This window comes from Anser brachyrhynchus (assembly GCF_964034855.1).
Source record: "Anser brachyrhynchus genome assembly, chromosome: 3".
NCBI classification, from domain to species: Eukaryota; Metazoa; Chordata; class Aves; order Anseriformes; family Anatidae; genus Anser; species Anser brachyrhynchus.
In genome coordinates, this window is record NC_137696.1 from 31,669,590 (window position 1) to 31,689,407 (window position 19,818).

Below are 19,818 nucleotides of genomic sequence, written 5' to 3' on the forward strand. Positions count from 1 at the left end.
GGCACTCAAAACAAACAATCATTTTGAAAATCTTGGCCTATATCCCAGTAGGGAGTGAATCTAGTCACGTACACAACCACCTTCAAGCTACACAAAAATGAAGCATTAAAACAGTAAAACCACGACAGACAATATGGAAACAAAAAGTTCAGCATGATGAAGTAGCTAAGATCATGTAGCTCTCGCTTATCTACTTCAATCATAATTGTTCATTACTTGGTTTGTTAGCCCCTGTTATGAACCAGAACCCCAGCAACTTGAACAGCAAACCAAAACACAGTTCCCATGCCACTGAGTTTAAAATATGTGCAGTCAGAGGTAATATTCTGTGTTACATTTTACCTGGGCTGCTTCCTTGTCCTTACCGAATCCCTGAAGCATAGAAATCCCAGATTTCTTTCACTGACTGCTGCCATTTCTGTCTTTCTCGAGTGACTTCACCTTCCAGAGGAGTTGCTACCTTTGCAGTTTTGGCATCATTTTTGTTCTAATGCGAATGTAAAGCTGTACACAAAAGGTATACACTCGATTAGTATTCTTCTTTTCTTTAAGTGTACTTGTTCACAAAACCAAAAAGCATGGCCAGAAGTAGCAGGAAGCGTCAGTTCTTGAACAATAAAACTGCTGAAAGAAAAAGTTTTACAAGCAAGCTCTGGTCCACAGAACACAATGTAAAAGCTGTTAGATTAATCTATTTTCATTGTCTAGGGTGGAAAAAGGAAGGAGAAAAAAAAAAGAAAAAGAAATTCCTTGGATGCTATTATCATAAAAAGATGGTGAATAAAGATGGGAATTTAATCCTACATAATACTTCAGTATTCAACCATTTTTTTCATAAACTGGAAATAAGTAATTTTTTCAGATTTAAAAAAAATAAAGCTTTGAGAGTATTTTGGGAAGAAAATACATTTTTTACTATCCATTAATTGAAAAATTTTGTTTCTATTTGCTGGGCTCTCTCTGTATTGCAGGCCAGTTGTCATGAGGGACTGTCTGCATCCCTCATCCTCTTCTAGGGGATAATGACAGCCATAATGTACCAAGCTGCTCAAAGACAACTAAGGCTCTGCTACTTAGTGGCAAAATACCAGTTAGCAAGCAAGCTCAGACCAGCAAGGAGACTGGGAGCAGCAAGCACAAACTATACATTGTCTAAGAAAATACACCACAAACTGGAAATGCAGAATTGACACAAAAACTAAACAGCCCCAAAACAGAAGGCTCCATTTTCTTTTCTCAAAACAACAAAAACAAAAGCCCACAATGTTGAAAAATTAAGACAACTTTTTCCTTCTTTTTCATAACATATTAATTTTTCCAGAAGTTGCATTATAACATCATCTTAATGGCAGATTCCTGTCCTGACTAGAGATCTTTGAATCCCCAGTGATTTATATACTATAAAAGACAATACAATTATCAAAATCACCCTTTAATATGAGGCATAAAGAAGGTTAGGGCACCGTTGCAGAAAAGATCTAGTAATATTTTCTTCAGATAACTGAATACCTTATTCAGGAGACTCTGCAGTAGGGAAAAATATGGAACTTGGGCTCCTGAACACAGTTATCACAATGCTGCTGCAATGCAGGGAAACAGAGGAGTTTGCTAATTAATGTACAGAACTGGCCAACAGGTCTCCTAACTTCTTTGCCAAACTCTGCCACTGACCCACTGCAGCTTTGCAGAAGTCATTTTGACTGTCTTTGAAAGGTGTAATAGGATATCTGCTCCCTTGAACAAGATGTGTAACTTATGTCTGCATAATACTTCAGATCCTCATTAGAGTCAGAAATGGCCAAGGGAAATGGAAAATGGAAGCATATATAACAAACGCATATTTGATCCCGTTCTTTAACCCTCTATTTTATTAAATAGCATGCCCTTCCTCCTGCAACTGTATTAAGTGACTCTTGCTGCACACTGTAGCAGTTCCATCACATTTGACTTGCTATTCTCCAGCATATTTTAACATTATTTCAGTTGTAAAGCAATGTTTTTAAATACAAAGACAAAACAAACTCATGAGGGAAGATTTCCAAATAAATATTCCTCTTGGGTTTTCTTGTTGTTTTCTTCAGAGGGACCAGATTGCTGCACGCCCCCACTCAGCACAGGAACTGAAGTGATGGACGTGAGAGGAGCCAGCTTACACCACTGAAATGCCCACGGTTGTTTCAAACAATCTGCAGGCCTGTTGAGGCTCAGGGCTGCTCTGTTTTTCAGTCAGATGAAAATGCTGCATGAAGCTGGGCAGGAAGCAAGCTAGATGTGCTCCAGCTTTGCATTTTGTATTAGGGAAAACTAAGTGAGCAGGCATGGGTGGGTATAACTAGCATCCTGTTCCCTAGCATCACCCCAAAAATCACGGTTATGGCAGTGGAACAGCCCTTCCTTTCACTCAACACTTCCCCACAGCATTTGCAGGCAGCATGCTCCTCTGTCACAAACAGCAGAAGAAGGAAAATTTCATTTAACTTGCCTATGGCATATGCACCATGCAAACTTGTTCCCATATATACTTGCTCCTCCTAACAAACGGAAATTTTTAATTTTCCTGTATGACAGGCAGGGAGCTTCACAAGCCCAAAGCACAGATGGCATGCTTGCCTTCATGATACGGTTGAAATCTGGGAGAGCCCAGTTGGAAGAGCCAACAGTGTCCCTTCCGAAGCACAAACTGTGTTGTCCGTGGGCAAATGGCAGGCAGACAGGTTCTCTGATTGCCATTGTACAAAAGGAGCCTGCATGCATGAGAGCCCTTATCACTGGCAGACTCTAGGACTTGCAAAGTCAGAGCAACGAAGCCCAAAATACATATATGCAGAAGGAGCAACAAACTTTCTACCCTGATGAAAGCACAACGAGGAAAATCTTTCCGACAGATTCACAGCTGGTTTCAATCCACAGCCTAAGCATATCTAATGGGCTGCCTTTATCAGAGAAGCTCTCATAGGGTTCTGGCTGCTACTGAGGGCAGTTTGCCACCGTGCAGACCCCTCAACAAAAGTCAGAGAGGACACTGTGTACTCGCAACATTAACTGAGGCATGGGGTAATAGAGACCATCTGCTACAAATTCTGGCCCCTCTTGCACCTTTATTAATCCACCACAACTCCTAAGATCTTGCTGAAGTTAATGTAACTGCCCTGTTAGAGTACCAGGAAAACGCAAAACATACCTTTCAAGAATCTTATGTCTTTTTGCATCGCTCTCAGAGGTAAATTCTACTCATGTGAACATAGAGTATCACATGGTCCCAAAAGCTCTGGGGTGAAGCCCTGGCTTCTCTGGAGACAGACAAGTTTTTTAGCTAGGAGAGGTTAAGCCAAGCTACCAGTGTTCAGCTAAACCAAGACCTTTACAGCACATACTATTTATGAAAAGAAAAAAGTTCAAAACCCCACACCCATTTATGAAAATCTGCACGTTAGGGACTTGCTGAGCAGCTATGGTGTGCATGTCATGTAGTAAGTAAGAAGTACTTCAAATATACATAGCTTTATTTTTCACCCCAGTGGCTTACAGATTTGTCCCAGGACAATAGAAGTTTACAGGGAAGGGAGAGATGTCTGTGATTAAGAAGGCTTTCAGCTCTTCTTCCTACAGATACCCCGTGGATATTGCTGTATTCTCCAGAATCTGAGCTTCCACTTAAAAAACAATGAAGTTTCTAGCCCATCTGGGTTTGCGGAAGCAGAATGTAAACAGATGTACTGTTGTCTTATTTTAGAAGCTGTAGCAAGCCAGACTGAAACAATAGCACTAAGAAATGTCAACTGCTCCCATTCATCTCAGTGGGGTGGGGTGTTAACTTTGAAGCCTAATTGTGACCACTTTAAAGCCAACCTTTTAACCAGTTCACTGCTGTTGCCACACCAGAAACTCTGAAGTAATGAACTTACCAGCCTCTGGATTTGTATGCATCACTCCAAGCTCTCCCACTCACTTGAAAAGGACACCGCATTACAATCGAGCTAGCTTGAATATTCTTGCACTTAAGAAGGTAGCTGAATTGTTTGCTACTGTCTTTCAAACTTAGGGTTAAAAGAAAGTCAAGGGTGAAAGGTTGGCTTCATTGTTGATGCTCTCAAAAGTGCAACACATGGGATTTCATGCTTTTTGCTTTGAACAGGGTGCATGGATGGCCCTTCATTTCAATAAATTGACAAACCGCTACCTACAAAACTCCTGAGAATAATCACTATTGAAGTTACACAGCATTATCAATCACGATTAAAAATAAACTAATGACAGTGGTAACATGTATTTGTAACAACGGGGGGGGGGGGGGGGGGGGGGGAGGAGGGAGAGAGAAGGCAAGGATCTTCATTTCTAAGAACCTGTAGCTGACATTACCTTAAATCTAAGGTGCATCAGGCCTGATTCTGAGCACACAGACAAACTGCCCTTCTGAAGATGTTTTACACCCAATTTCCAGGAAAGAAGTTGAAGCATTCTGTGTCGATAGTCACTTTTAAGCCAGCACGTGAATTTTCCTCTGGGACTAACAACTGAAGACTAGCAGCTCTCACGGCACATTTCTGCAAACTTGATTTCAGGTGCTTATAGGATCTCATAGTTGAAAATAATCAGGGCAAGTTACTCCAGCTCATGTTTCTGAGCATCCAAAAGCCCAGCGGCATGAAGCTGGACTCCAGGTCCCAGAAGCAGTGGCTCTGCAGTTGGCCAAGCCTGGTGAGGTCCCCTGCAGCTGCATGCTAGCTCTGCTCAGCTAGCCCTCGCGCCCACCTCTGCTACAGGACCTTTCACAGCGACCCACGTGTCTGCTAGAGCTCGTGGGCTGCACAGAACCTGGCAGCTTGCTGCACAAGGAATACATGGTCCCTGTAAAGGCTTAGCAGCTCTTCCCAACTCCTCCTTCTTCAGTTCCATCTACATGGGGCACTGAGGAACATGGTTTAGTGATGGGACTGGGTAGGCCAGGCTGATGGTTGGACTTGATGACCTCAAAGGCCTTTCCAACCTAGAATATTCTATGACTCTACATTGATGATCCAGCCACAAGCCTCGTTTTGTCATTTTCTTCCTGACATCACACATGTTAAGGTTGAGAAGTCAACACTAACATCACAGCAGCACTACTCTGGCCATCATGAGTGCACCCACACTAGGTACCTTAACCAAATAATGCTGGGATGTCACAAGAAGCCCTAAACATGGTTATAGCCACCAGCTCACCGGGACTTAAACGGGAAGGGGAATATCTCCCAAGATAGCAACATGGCAGAGATAAGGGAATAGTATCACTCAATAGTTTAAATGAATAGTATCATCAGCAAAAGACCTTAAACAAGCAGCTGGGATGGGAGTAACACCTCTAGTTCAGGAAGTGGCAAATAGAAGAAAGCAAACTAGAAGGATCAGCTATATTTGCATATATAGCATATATTTACATATAGCATATACCCATGCTATATTCACAGAAGATAAATCCTTGATCATACAATTTTCATGCCTGAATAAAGCTGTCTTTACTGAGGAAGGTCTTGAATTGGTATAAGAGTGCCTACGTGTGGTATGGAATAGGGTTATTCTGGTAGAAAGGGGAAACTTTCCTGTCTACACAATGCCTAGGTGTTTGTGAAAACAAAGCCCTAATTCATGCCATTCAGGTTCTTTTGCCTGCTACAACAGACAATGCTCTGATGCTGTTATTAGCCAGTTATGAATGCACAATCCTTCCACGTGGAACTTCCACTGAAAGCTGGGCGTTTAGGGTGCTAGGAATTTGTCCTGACTAATAAAAACACCAAATGCAAAATTCTGTTATCAAACATTAACATTTCCTGAATCTCAGTCTTTAAACCACAACAGAATATTTGTAAAATACTCATGATAGAAAAAATGAAAGAAACCTAAAAGCCTGCAGACACTGACTTCATATGAGAAAGGCCTGGTAAGAGAGAGAGACATTCATTTTCATTGACTTCAATCAGCTGCAGCAGGATGATCAGTTCTCTGTAGAGGTGTTGAATATGATCGCATGTACTTTCACAGAAGTGTCTGAGTGCTGTTGAACACATTTTTTGCAAACGCTTAGAGGTACAGAACAAAGGCGGCTGAAAACAGACTCGGTAAGTTTACAGTTTTACTTTATCACTGCATTAAATTCCCATTCAACATAAGTCAGGCACCACACACTTGTTACAGAAAGAATAAACAGCCTCATAAAAATTAGACTCTCCACGCTTTGCTTTGCTTCACACCCCTCCTCAGCTGCTGGCACATGAAACACCCCGCAGCTGGCTTTGCAGAAGCCCATGCCGGCGGTGCCCCGCTCCAGAGCTACGCTGCCGGCACGAGCAGGCGGCGGGCAGGAATGCTGACACTGGCACAGCTGCCACCGCGTTTACTTAGCACTCATTTCTCTCAGTCTGCTTCAGACCAGAAATGCAGGCAATGAAAACCTATTCAACCTCGGAGAACCTCGGCCACTGCAGGGAGCGGAACGGGGTCTCTGCAGGTACATGAAAGAGGCATTGAGAAGACGCTCCCATTCAAAGGAGGCAGAGCGCGAGCCCCCAGCTGTCTCTGGTTACCTTTTATTGGCATGAAAGGGGGGAGGCAGGAGGGAAAGGTTTCAGGACAGGCGAAAAACAAGCTTTCTAAGATTCACTGTTCAGCCTCGAAACAAAAGCTCACCGAGTTTAAGCTAACAGAGCTTAGATCCATTTCTTTCCATTTAGTAATTTATTATAGTGAAGAGAATGAAAAAGCTGTTTCAGGTAATGGATTAAACATTACCCTGAAACAGAAGCAGAGTGGAAAAAATATGGTTTATGAATCCAGCAAGTTTCTCAGGCAGATAAACAGCAATCATCAAACACAAGAGAAAGTGTAGTATATTAGTAGGTATCCAAGGATCATTGCATGAAAACATTTACATCAGGATGATAGCTGGACAAAACAGCTGTCACAAAAGCCTTATTAAGTAGAGGGTATAATCTGTAAACACTCGCCAAACAAATTAAACTGAGGCCTATTGAGACAGGACAGAAATGTCTGGTTGCAGGGCAAGGCAGGTGTGAGAGTGGCCCTGGTGGGAGCATTACTCCCTGAAAAGCCCCCAGCAGTCAGGGAGGAGGCACGTGGCCAGCAGACACCCCAGGCCCTCTCAGCCCATGCGAGCAGGCAGCCCACAACATCCCAACTTTGCTACCAGCCCAAACAAAACCAAGTTTTGTAAGCCTTGTTTAACCTGGCAGACTCTCCCCCAGGCTTGGTGGATGCCCAGTGGGGTCAGTCCATGCTGTACTTCAGGAGAGAAGATCAAAGCTTCTCCACAAGCATTAGAAAACCCAGTGCCCCTGTGCAACCATGTGCAATTCACCTACAGCCAGCCCTGTAGGAGACCAGGGTGCAGCACAGGGACCCCGGGGCAGCTCCAGGCACCTGATGCAAAGCATAAAACAGCAGCACTAATGCTGGGTTAGCATGCACACTGAGTCTCAGCTCTTCCCCTTAAACAGGGACCATACCGTGTTCCAGCTTTGAAGGATCTCTAAAGCAACATGAAGACCTCAGATGCTGCAGGGGAGCAGACCCGCCAAGTATAGATCTAGAGTGCCTGCTAAATACATTCAACAGTAAATTTAACAATTTAACAGATTACTTTGGTCAGGAAAAGATAATAACCATAAAACTTAATATTTACATACTTCTCTATGCAAACTCATTTTTTCTGTAGAGGTGTACAAATATAACTAATCAGTCATCTGAGGACACATGGCCAAAGCTTTGGCTTCTTGATGAACTGCAGAAGTCTTTTAAACTATGACCATACGCTCCAAGGTTTGTTGCACTGAATCTAGGCAACGCAAGTTTAAGGACACTTGGGTAAATATCTTCAGTCAACTCAGAGCCCTTTATAATTTTAGGTGGCCTTGATGCCACCTAAATTCAGGTGGGTATGGATACATGTACAGACACACGTACAGATACAGACTGAGTTATTAGCATCTTTTATAATTTTTTGAAGAGCAGTATTTTGCATCTAGGTTATCAGGTTTTGATGCAGTTTTAATTTCATGCCAGCTTATCTCTTAGAGGTAAACGAGCCAGAGAGTAAACTATGCATCACTGTATGCTAGCTATTATCTTAACACACGATGAAGTATGGAAAAACAGGAAGAATTTATTTGGAATTCATTTACCGTAGAATTTGCTGTAAGGGAAAATACCCAGGAGTTTATGTAATTCCTTAAATCTTTGAAGATGTTAAATGGATAACTTAGACAAAGTTCTTAGAAACTTCAGAAGAAAAACTATTTTACTCATTACAGTGAGTTGTGATTTTTGTTTTTTTATATCATTCTCTTAATATATCTTCAAGCAAACATGGCCTGCCAAATATTTTAATCAGACTACTTCTGATCTGTAACCTCTCCAGTGTGGAACATATCTTAATAAATCATTCCACAGACTAGAAGAACCATTAAGAACAAACTACAGCACTTGCAGATGGGACATGCAGTAGTCACTCAGCGTTATTTTAGGTGACATGAAAGGATAGGAACAATGATCAAACTTCAGGTTGATACATGAATGTTTAAAAGCTGGTGGGTAATGTCCTGATTCCTATCAGGTGCAAGGCACACTCCTATAGAAACTTCAAATCAAGTCTACAGAAGTCACCCCCACTGACATGAACAGGATTTGGTCAAGTCCTGGTGTTCAGTGATGTAACATGCATGTTGAAGAGCTAGAAAAGGTCAGAAGAAGCAGCATTTTAATCTTTTAGGCTTAAAAGCTGCATTTATTCTTTTGTCTCGTATCTTCTTACAAGACACACAATACATTTTGGAAACTACATTAAATAGATGTAAATAACTCAGAATTAGTCTTACTTTCCTGAAAAGATCACTTACTGATACCATCCTTTCATCTCTTCTCAGATTTTACATCGGTGGCAAATTTGAAGGTGGTAGGATAAATACTATAGCAGGCATCTGCTAAACACAATGCAGTTGTGTTGTGCCATCAACGCTGCAGTCTTTCTTGTGCGCTTGGTGGCGTTCACTGTTTTATGCAGCATTTTGGTTTATTCACATCCCACTACTTATGTCCTAATCAACAACCAGCTCATTTTTCATTCAGGTCCTCCTTGCCCACCTGACTCTTTGATTGCAGAGTTATTTTAGCACTAGTATGGGCAAACTACACTTTCATTTCTACTTCAACTGTTATAGGAGGTGTATTCTAGCCCCCTGTACAGAAAGGACACTGCTCCTGTACCTGAGCTCCTACACATGTAAACAATATTGACAGAGTGTTTAGGAGAGTCCTGGTTCACATTTCTGTTTCTGGGCCAAGTTCAGTTCTGTTACATGCTACTTGACTCCTCCTGCTTTGTCCTTGATCCCATGCCCTTTCCTTCTCCTCCTTGCCTCCCATGCAGAAAAAGGAGCTGGTTTCGCTAGCACCAGCAGGATTCTGTCCAGAGTCTACTCTGAATCCAGCCTCACATTATCACAATAACCCTACCATTACCTTGGAAGCGCTACCATTTCTGGAGAAAGCCTACCACTTTGGTAACACATTGGCTAGGCAGAGAAGTAGCAGTCTTTGAGGAGATTTTTTTATTATTATTAAAAATTAAACTTTCTTTTTTCCCATTTAAACATATGAGCAGTTGCGCCCCGGTTTTAGCATCCCTGCTAGCCAGGGCAGAACAAACAGAAAGCTTTCCAGGAATGGCCTTCAATGAAGAAAACGAAAAGGACTTAAGAGGCTCAAAGCCACACAGAAGGACTCCCCATCCAAGAACTGGAATAATGAAAAAGAGCAATCCTTGCAGCAACATCATTGGATCCAGAACCAAGTTCGTGACACACGGCAGTAAATGCAGAAATGACAGTGTCTTACTTGCAGGAAAAAGCAGCTTAAAAAATCTAGTAATAAATAATATCATGAAATACTAAAGTATTTCAAAGTTTTGCTTCAAGTATCATGACCGTTACTTTCTGATATCACCGGGAACTCACACATGGATCTTGTTAGGAAGGCTTCATAATCTGACTCCCAAAGAATGCAATAAAAAGACAAGAAAAAGTTTGAAACAGTGAAATAAAACAATTTATCATCAGTAACATTGCATGGACATTGAGCAATGGTATTTACACACCATGAAATGATAGCTGTTTAGGGGTGTTTTGGTAAATACTTTACTGACTCACTTCTTAAGGGCATTTCTGAAGAAGTAGCTCTTGAAAAGGAGACAGTAGACATATTTTAGAAGAGCATGCAGAGGTATTTGCATCAGAGGTACAGAAACATATTAATGAACAGGCTTAATGAAGCTTCAGATATCATCAGTTGTTTATCCAAATATCTGCAGTTTCCTTCGGCTTAGAAATTAGGCTTACAAGAACATATTGTATCTGTCAAGCCAGACATAAGCACTGAACTTTCTCACCCTATCTAGACTCCTCCACCTCTTTTTCTGTATTTGAGTGCTAGGCTGTACATGAATGGAATTTTTTTTTTTTTAAATCTTTTGAAGATTGAGTAAATCCTTCTCTATCTAGACACATTTACACAGTCTCTGAAATCCAGTATGAATACTCTACTAGTACTGTGTGTTGCTGCCACAGTCTCATAGAACACACTGAGACTTTACACATATCCGTAACTCCTGTGAAGAAAGCATGAGTTATACAAAAAATTTCCTTCCCACCACGGAGACAGAATGCCCTACCAATTAATTGCACAGCACACAAAAACAGCACTTTGGAAGAGGAAGCGAGGATTACAGCATAACTGTTTGATGCTGCAGGGGGCAGAAGGCTTAATTTCGCTTGTTCAAAGCACCTAGGCTGAACACACTATTCTTATCTTTTATTCCATGTAACAACTCAGCCAGCTGATCTTTATTTGGATAAAGAACTTTGATGACCTCCAGGTCAATAAAGCTACCCCCCTTCTATCGATCATTATGCAGACTGAGAACTGCAGAATTTTATTAAGTCCTTGGGAAGAGCTTTTCCTCACGAGTTTTAAATGACCTTTCATGAGAGACTTTGCATCTCCCCCCCCCGGTTTCAGGTGTTCTGGCTTTTTTCTCCTGCAAGGTGACGCTAGCAGAATCAGTTTCAGGAAAAAAAAAAAGAAAAAAAAACTTGAAAACATTGTGAAAACACAATGTAGATAATATGGAGGAACTCAGATTCAGCTGCACACAGGTTTTGCACCCCTTTACAGCCTTTGCTAGGTTGCAGCTAGCAAGCAGAGATGGAGGTCTGTATGCTTTCTATTTATGGTTGTCCAATACCACATAGAAAGATAAAAAGATGCAGCTGTGATGTACAGTGGGATGGGGTTTCAGAAAAATAACTCCACTCTCATATCTGAGGTGGGTCACGCTTACACAACAGGAATGAATGGTTTGTAATTGAATCAGCTGAACTGGCCTTGTATAAACAAGACATGATGAAATTTAAGTTTTGTCATATAACTTCCAATATTCAGCTGCATCTTTTTCTAAGAAATTCCAGTTCCTGGGAATCATGAATCTTCCATGAGGCTTCTGAGGAACTGTGAGCACACAGTGAGAGAATAGGTGATCAAAATTAATTCCTTTGTCCAGTCTGGCAATTAACTAGCTCAGTATCAAACACTAAAGTTTCAGCTGGCCATTAAATCTGCTAAAGGTAAGCTATTCTAAACACTAATTAAACTATTTGTAAATTGTTCTAGGATGTTTTAATGTGTTTATGTGCTTTGTTCACAAACATTTCCAGGATTTTAAGTAGTTTAATATCCCCAGTAAAGACTGAGCCTAAAGGCAATACATGTTGATGTGATAAAAAGGCTCTCTTCCTGAATGAATATACAACTCAGTGCTATATAACTAACACAATGAAATCAGCTCTGTCAAGCAGTGTAAGCCAACAAATCACAAACCCAAGAGAAGGTCCACAGGTAGAAGACCCAGCTGTTCTTCCCAATATCATCCCACACTTCTGACCATAATTTCCCAAACTAAAAAATAATCCCCAGCCCCTCGTTTGTCCAAAAGCCAAAAAAAGTCAAAAACCATTATAAAAGTATAACGTGAATATAATCATCTACCATTAATTCACCTACCAGACTACATAAGCAGAATCCCACTTCATATTAGGTCTCTGTTTCTTTGTTTGTTTTTCATTTTTTTCTTGTCCACAGTAGCATTATTAGCATCAATATTACAGATGAATCTTCTAGAAATAAAAACACTCACCAGAAAGCATCAAAGAAAAGTATTTCAGTATTTAAATTAAGCTCTCTTGCTACCAGTTTTAATACTATCTAGGCTATATTCTTTCAGGTTTCTCTGGAAAAAAAAAAAAAAAGTATTTCTAAATTTCTGGGACCAGGGGGTATGAACAACTTTTGGAAACAGAAACAGAGACTTTGCCATAAACGTAAGAAGAGGAAGGGTATGGATGCATCCCAGAGGCTCTTCCATTTCCTGCCACCACTTTAGGAAAGGACAAGAAGTAAGACAGCTCCTGTCTGCTGCTGGCTTACTTTGTGCATTCACTGATGTTTCATTACTTCAGCATAGGGCTCAGTAAGAGCTTTCCTGCTCAGGACTCCATATTGGTTATTATCAGTTAACACCACAAAGAGATAAATCACCAGCAGCAAGGCAGTTCTTTCAGCAGGGGAGAAAAGGAAAAGGAACGGGTGCCAGAAAATCTCAAGACACCTACCCATACACAGCGAAAAAATCAGTGTGAGGGGCCAGTGGCCATTTCCCCCTAACAGAATATGTAGGGCATTGTCTAAGTTAATATACTTCTGACCAAATCATTGCTTCAACACAGCAATATTAACTATGAGACCAGCTGTTAGACTACATCTGTATCGGTGAATGAAATCTGTCAGTGGACATTTCTGAGAACTGCGGCCAACTGTCCTCCAAATGGTCCGTGCCTACGTCAGTAACCTCTCAGCCTGTGAAACTGGGTGGCTGTGTGCAACCTGTCTCCTGAAGACAGTCTACGGGATGCCCTACCTCGAGGGAGTGCTCTAATGGGCCACGGTCGGAGATGACAACATCCCACCACATGGGAACATTCCCAGGCAATGGGAATTAACTCATCGTACATGTGCAGCACTGTCTTTTTAAACTACTATACAAACACTTTACTCTCTGGGGCATATTCTACTTTACATCCACACATGGAGCCTTATGAGGCAGTCACAAGTGACCAGCAGTCCTCTGCTGTTAGCAAGTGATATCTACAAGGAAAACGATAGCAGTCCTCTCTGCTGAGCCCAGGGAAAGGCTGCAGTTTTAGGAGCGAGGTACCTGAGAAGTAGGTACACTTCCACATCATCAAAACAGACAGACACCCTGGAATGGACTCTCTGCAGAGCATCTTAAGATTTTGTCTTACAAGGCTTTCTGATACCAATCCTTAAAAAGTTTCAAGCTCTAGCACTTGCATTACAGTCTCTCGCCAGCTATATTTGCATTCATTGTTGCTCCTTAACCTGAAACCTCAGGTATAAGTAACTGCCAACTGATACTATCAATGTTTGGTTTATGAATCATCCAGCCAGCACATGGGCCAAGGAAGAAAACAGCACCTTTACAAACATGTCCTAATTTTTCTGGGCCATGGGGAGCAGGAGCAGTGGGAGAGGGGACAGGAAGGATTTAGTGTCTGAATCAAAATACATGTCCCAGGCCTGGGCTATACCTGTTAGGCACATGTAAATTCACAAATTGGGTCACAAAGAGGACAGCAAGACAACAGCTCTGGGACATTAGACCTAATGTTTCAGTATAGTTTCAAGTTTCAGCAAGAAACTTTCTGCTAACTTGTTTCCTATTTAAATTTGCTCCTTCACATAAGCCCCAGATTTCTTTAAGTATTACTTTTTCCCCCATGGGGCACCAGACCTTAGAAAAGAGAGAAGGGATAGAGAAATCACTGCTCTGGATGTGGCTTTATACAGAGTAGAGTGATTTAAAGAGGAACTGCCTGCCCTCCCACACACACCTGCTAAGGACAGTTTTGCTAAAATCAGCATAGCAATCCCCTGATGGAAAAGCACAGAACCAAGTCGCTCTCGTGTGTTTTTTGTTTGTTTGTTTTTCAATTTTCAGCCAAATTCTGCACCGCCCCAGAGCCCAGCAGACTCTATCTCATGGGGGTGCTGAGCACCTCAGCTGGCCACTAGCTCTGACAAAAGAAGCAGAGAACTTGCAGTGGAGAGCAAGATGCAGCTGCCAGCCTCACTCAGGTTATAGAGATACACAATACGCCCAGACAAGAATCATCTGGGATATATTAGAATGGGAAAGCTCTCATCCCTGCTAGCATACCTGCTTTTATTCAGGGTAAGCATCACTGCAACAAAAGTTATACGTTAGGCTAGGCTGATAAAATTGTCTGTCAGAATCTGGGCTAGCTGCTCTTATCTTGATAAAAAAATTAAATGTTTCTGCAAAAATTAGCCTTGACTTTGCAAAGTAAATCAAAAGCAATTTGTTTTGTTTAAACTAGTGGATTGCAGATATCTGAATAGAACGTAAGGAGGGGAGGGGAAAATTTTGTATTACGGTACAAGGCGATTCATTATATTTATCTATGCTGCAAAATCACTTTGAGGGGTATCACAGCTTCTGTAAATTATTACAGCTTCTAAAACCTGATCACAGCTTGCACCAGAACAAAATCAGCATGCAATTACTGACTTCATTTTCTGAGTTCAGACCCTGCTAGCAATCATTCTGGTAAAAGCACATGTAAGTTTTAAGTGTTTCTCTTTATACATGCATCCTTCATTCAAAGGTATGGACGGGTACTTACACTTTTGCAATACCTGTTTAATGTTCAGGGCTTCAGCCTGAGAACAACAAGGCATCAGCTTCTTTCATGTTTTTTCCAGTACTTCCTTGTTTCAACCTAATCAAAAACATAGAGAGCACTACATTACTCAGACTTCTCCCATGGACAAAAAGCAGCCCCAGAAAGTTGCCTGGACTCCCTGTGTGGTCAGCAGCAGCAGGCAGGCCCTTCCCAGGGGCACTTATTTCCACCACCTCCACCCCCACCTCCCCCAAATTAGCACAGGTGGGATGAACTGCCCTCCAGACACGCTTATTTATCCTCGCTGACTATAAACAGGGCTTAGGTGACTAGATGCATTGCTCAAGACAGGCAAGATACATCTGTTACTGGAACCAAGCCTCAGTAAAAAAAACTCCTTCAGTCAGAATGCGTGTGCCTTTAACACCAGTAGCCCTACCCTGCTCTTCTCTCAGACTGGGGTCCAGCAACAGAAAGCTCTGCAACTTCCCTAGCTTCCAGCTATTGCTGGTGCAGGTCATGAAGTTGGTTTTTGACCTTTCTGTGTAAGGTAACACTGCTTACTCTCCCCCTCCCCGAAATATACAGGAGGTTGAGTAAAGCAGCAGAGTGAAAGCAATAGCAGCACTCTGTCAGTCAGGAAAATAGTTAAAGATACACGGATTGGGAATGCTGACTTTCTTTAGGAACTCCTACATTTTCAGTCATTTATTAGAAAAGGACTTATATTTCTGAAGTAAGCTCTATAGTTCCTCTCTGTTCTGAGGCTACAGGTTTCTCTGCCAGACTATGATGAAAAGGGCCCTCCCTTGCCCATCACAAGCCAATGCTGAAGTCATCCTGTTATTTTTTCACCTTTCACACATGTTGAGGCTTCTCTGTGGAAGCCTTGCTGAGATGTACATCTCTCATTGTCCCTTGTTCCTCTTTGCTCTTGATGACTTTTTTAATCCCCGATTTCTTTTGCACGTAGTTCAAGCAGGAATGGTTCTTGGATTTCAAAGAAGGAGGATTCACACATGCAAACAATGCTGTTTTCGTGCTGCACGTGATCACGTATCAAAACCAGAAATCTTTTGTTTGAGGCAGGTATTGTAAAGACCTCTAAGTAGGAGGTCTTACCTCTTGTTTGAGAGCTCGCCTGCTGTGCCTAACTATAAATAATCAAAGCAGGAAGGTAGGAAGACAGGCCCCTTTCACACCACAGAATGGTTTGGTAGGTTGCTACTTTCAGCAGGTGGATGTGGAACCAGCCACAAGGTGACTTGGTTACAAGAGCCCCTGCCCTGCCTGCAGCACTCGAGAAATGCTGCAAAGGCCCAGCATTGCTCACAGTACCCTTACTTCCAACAGGGAAAAGCAGCAGAAGCTACCTCTGCTCTCTGTTTTAGGTAGCATTCATACTTGAGCCTGCAATTAAGGATGTATTCAGGGACTGCCTAGATTTTATTTTACCTGCTGGTAAGCATTCTGGACTGGCTCTGGGCTGACCTGTGCATGTCAGGGCACTGCAAAGCATACATACCTGCAGAGGGACTCCCTCTAGCAGCCATGGCCTCCCATCGCCTGGTGTGTTCTTTTCCACGTATCCCGTCTGTCCTCACAGCAAAGGAAGGGTCTTTCATAAACTGTTATCACCATTGCTTGCAGGAGGAGGTAGAACTCACGGGCAACCTGAACTCAGTGCAGCAAAGCCACGATGAGCACTGCAGGCTTCAGACCGCTCCCAAGATCAGTTCAGATATGATGCAGGTGTAGCCACAGGCTTTCCTTGTGGGAAGGAGAGAAAATTGGATAGCTGCATGTTATGTATCTGTGGGGTTGTTAGCACGATGAGAATAAAGTGAAGCAAGATTAAGAGGTGTATCAGGACATTTTGGATGGATCTTTTCCACTCAGCGGGAAGACTTTCCCACTGAGCTGCTGGGGACTCCATGCTGAGGCTGGTATTTGCTGCCACAAATGGTGCTGTGTTTTTGTGCAAGGCTGAGCTATCAGGGAAGGTATCGGTGCAGCCTGTTGCTACTGATACCGTAAAAGAAGACAGAAACAGTGGATCTTTTGTTTATCAGCTCCCCGCAGTGTACAGCCCCTTTGTGAATAATAAGCCACCTTTCTGCAGCTCTTGTGTAGTGCAGTGCAACGTTTTCAGCTCAGCTCAGCTCAGCTAAACCGAACCTGCAATCACCTGATATCAGTAAGTTAAAACAGTGCTGATAAGAAAATGTCAGTACAAGAAAATTCTAAGGAGCACAGTGCAAGAATAAGTTAAACCAGAGAGGACATGTTCCTTCTAATAAATGCAACTGACTTTTGGCAGGTCTTTGCATCTCAGATTTACCGCTCGTACTATGGGAACCGCTGTATTGCCTCATCACAGGGCTCATGTGGAGCTGTGCTTACTCATGCTTGCAAAGCGCTTCAAGATCAGAGACAGCAGGGTCTGTAAAATCATAAAGGATGATTCGTTACCATTATTATTTGACCACAGCAATGGGAAAATATCCTTTTAAAATGCTTCAGTTCATGACTACCTTTTAGCAGCTACAAATTTAGCTGAGAACCTTAAAGTAAAAACCAGCAAGATGCAAGGAAGCAGGTTCAGACTTCATACACCTCAATACAGGCCTATTTTTTTTTGTCTCACTGTAGCTGCTGCTTACTTTTAATACCATCTTTAATCCAAAGGTAACAAGTAGATGCAGAGGTAAAGTAAATGCAAACGAATTCTGGACTCACCCTAAAACATCTGTCTCTCAAAATGTTACCCTCTGGCCCATATCCCAAGTTGTTATCCTTCTCCCTGCATAAACTTTTGGGGTCTCATTAGCACACCGGGCAAGTCTGCACAGCAAAGGGCTGTTAGAGATCCTGAGGTAGCTTTGAGGAAACTGGCTTGTCTACACGGCACATTGCAATGCCATGCACTGATGCTAGCTTAGATCCCAGAGGCAATATAGCTGTGTCTGTATAGCAAAGCACCCACGCTAATTAGCCCGGCCCCTGAGGATGCTGCAGAAATGGGGCTAATTAGGTATGCTGAGAGGCACCCCTGTTAATTAGCCCAGGGAGAACACAAATACATTTACAGAGCTTCCGATCGGATCGCAGTGTTAGCTCTATAGCATGCATGGCTGTGTAGCATAGCTGAACCCACAGGTCTTTTCTGAAAGTTGTCCTCAGAACTTAAATATCTCCTTTCAGTCCAGTCTCACAATCTGACCCTGCTATTGTGAGTATTCATATTCTTCATGGTAGGAAAAATGGGTAAATAAATAGATTCAAAAGAATGAAGAAAAAAGCCAGCGTAAACCACACTGCAATAATCTCGTAATATACGTATTATTAAATACAGCTACAGGTAGCAACACGCCTGTAGGGAAGCACTGGATATTCCTAACCCATCTTGATAAAAGGCATGCTTTGGCTAGTGGGGAGCATTTTGCAAGCAGTGTATCTCTACAGGTACTGTTAACTCAAGCCAACTCAGCCATAAATACAGACCGTGGTATATTAAGTTGTAATCTTGCAAGATTTTCCATTACGAGCTCAGGGCTGAATGAAATCACTTAAGCACAGGCTGGCACCTAGGAAGGATGGAGCTCCCGAGACAGCAGCGTTGTCCCATTCCTTCTCCCCCAGTTGTTCCACGGAGGAGAGCGGGGCCACTCTGAACAATCCTTCTGCCCCCGCAAAGGTCCCTGCCCATACCTTTGCACAGAATACAGGAGGCTCTCCCCACCGCTGCCATTATCTGGCCTGGAGAAGCTGCTAATGCGAAGCAATGTAGGCAGTTGTGCCTCTAACTTCCCTGGTTGCTTCAGGACAACGCATGGGCAAATAGCAGCCTGCCTCCACCGCAGCAGGCACAAGCACGAGGACAGCGATGGGCCTGCTGCTGAGCAGCGCGTCCAAATTCCATCCCAACCACCACAGCATAGACACACGTAGAAACATTGCGCTAATGACTTTCAAAGGGAAAATGTGCATGCTTCGTATCATTCCAGGAGTTTTTTGTTTTTGTTTTTACGGCACTTGCTTATGAAAAATGGATCACAGTGATTTCCAATTATCTTCCAGGCATGTGCCGAAGAGCACCCAGTTCTTTCCCATATGTTTCAGAAAAATGTTTTTGCACATGGGTAACCTCTGAATAGGAACTAAGCCCTTAAGTCCTGGCTTCAGTTCTCTGCAAAAATACACAGCGAAATTTTAAATCAGCCTTAAGAGCTTATAACGTGGAACTGCTGGAACATTTGAGACGATCAACATTTTTAGAGGGGATATATGAAATTATAAATATTAGAGGAGACAGAGATTTCTTCTGGAATTATTGTAGTTCCAGTAGATATAACACTTAGACTTCTGTTCAAGATGTCTACATTTTAGGTGTATAAAAGTAAAAATAAAATCAGGCTCCGTTATCTTTTAGGTACCCAAGAATTTACTACGTAGAATATGGAGGTTGGGGAAGGGGAAAGAGGTCATATATCTGAAAAATTTAAGCACAGTATTTAATCTTTACTTCATATCTTTTAGGAAAAAAAATCTTAAAAGTATGGTTTCTGTTTATGTAGCTTTATGATACTTGCCAAAATAAAATACTGTGCTATAGCATTTACTAATGCAAACTGGGATATCTCACACAACTTTGACTTTACAACAGGGGTTCTGGATGTATACCAGATGCACAAAATAGTCATTAACCTGATATGATATGAGAAAGGTGTTGAAGTGAATAACTTATATAGTAGTAGTAGTGGTTCTGCCTATGGACATTTTATCTTGCTCTTGAACTGGAAAAATAAAAAATTTAAAAAAATAATAATTAAAAAAAACCTTTAACATGCCTTGTCTTCAAGCAAGTTTAGAGTGACCTAGAGACTTTTCAGTTTCTGTTTGACATCTGCCCCTTCAGTTATACTTAGCCAGTGCTCAGACCAAATCTGTAATGCATCACATCGTCTCACAGAGACCTAAAAAATAGGAG

General features: G+C 42.1%; 1 protein-coding gene across 2 annotated transcripts in view; it reads right to left on the reverse strand.

Annotated features, from left to right (window-relative positions):
• Positions 1-19,818, reverse strand: part of LOC308192773 (uncharacterized protein) — a 54,394-nt gene that overhangs the window by 25,686 nt on the left and 8,890 nt on the right. Inside the window, exons 4-7 of one of the 2 annotated variants that reach the window (XM_080586687.1) lie at positions 17,140-17,271; positions 16,354-16,598; positions 14,829-14,924; positions 343-504 (exon numbers count right to left, since the gene is read on the reverse strand). In XM_080586687.1, coding sequence (XP_080442813.1) covers positions 343-416 — 74 coding nt within the window. In that variant the 5' untranslated portion in view covers positions 417-504; positions 14,829-14,924; positions 16,354-16,598; positions 17,140-17,271. Of the gene's footprint in view, positions 1-342; positions 505-12,108; positions 12,222-14,828; positions 14,925-16,353; positions 16,599-17,139; positions 17,272-19,818 lie in introns of both variants that reach the window. The other variant, XM_080586686.1, reaches the window with a different exon arrangement.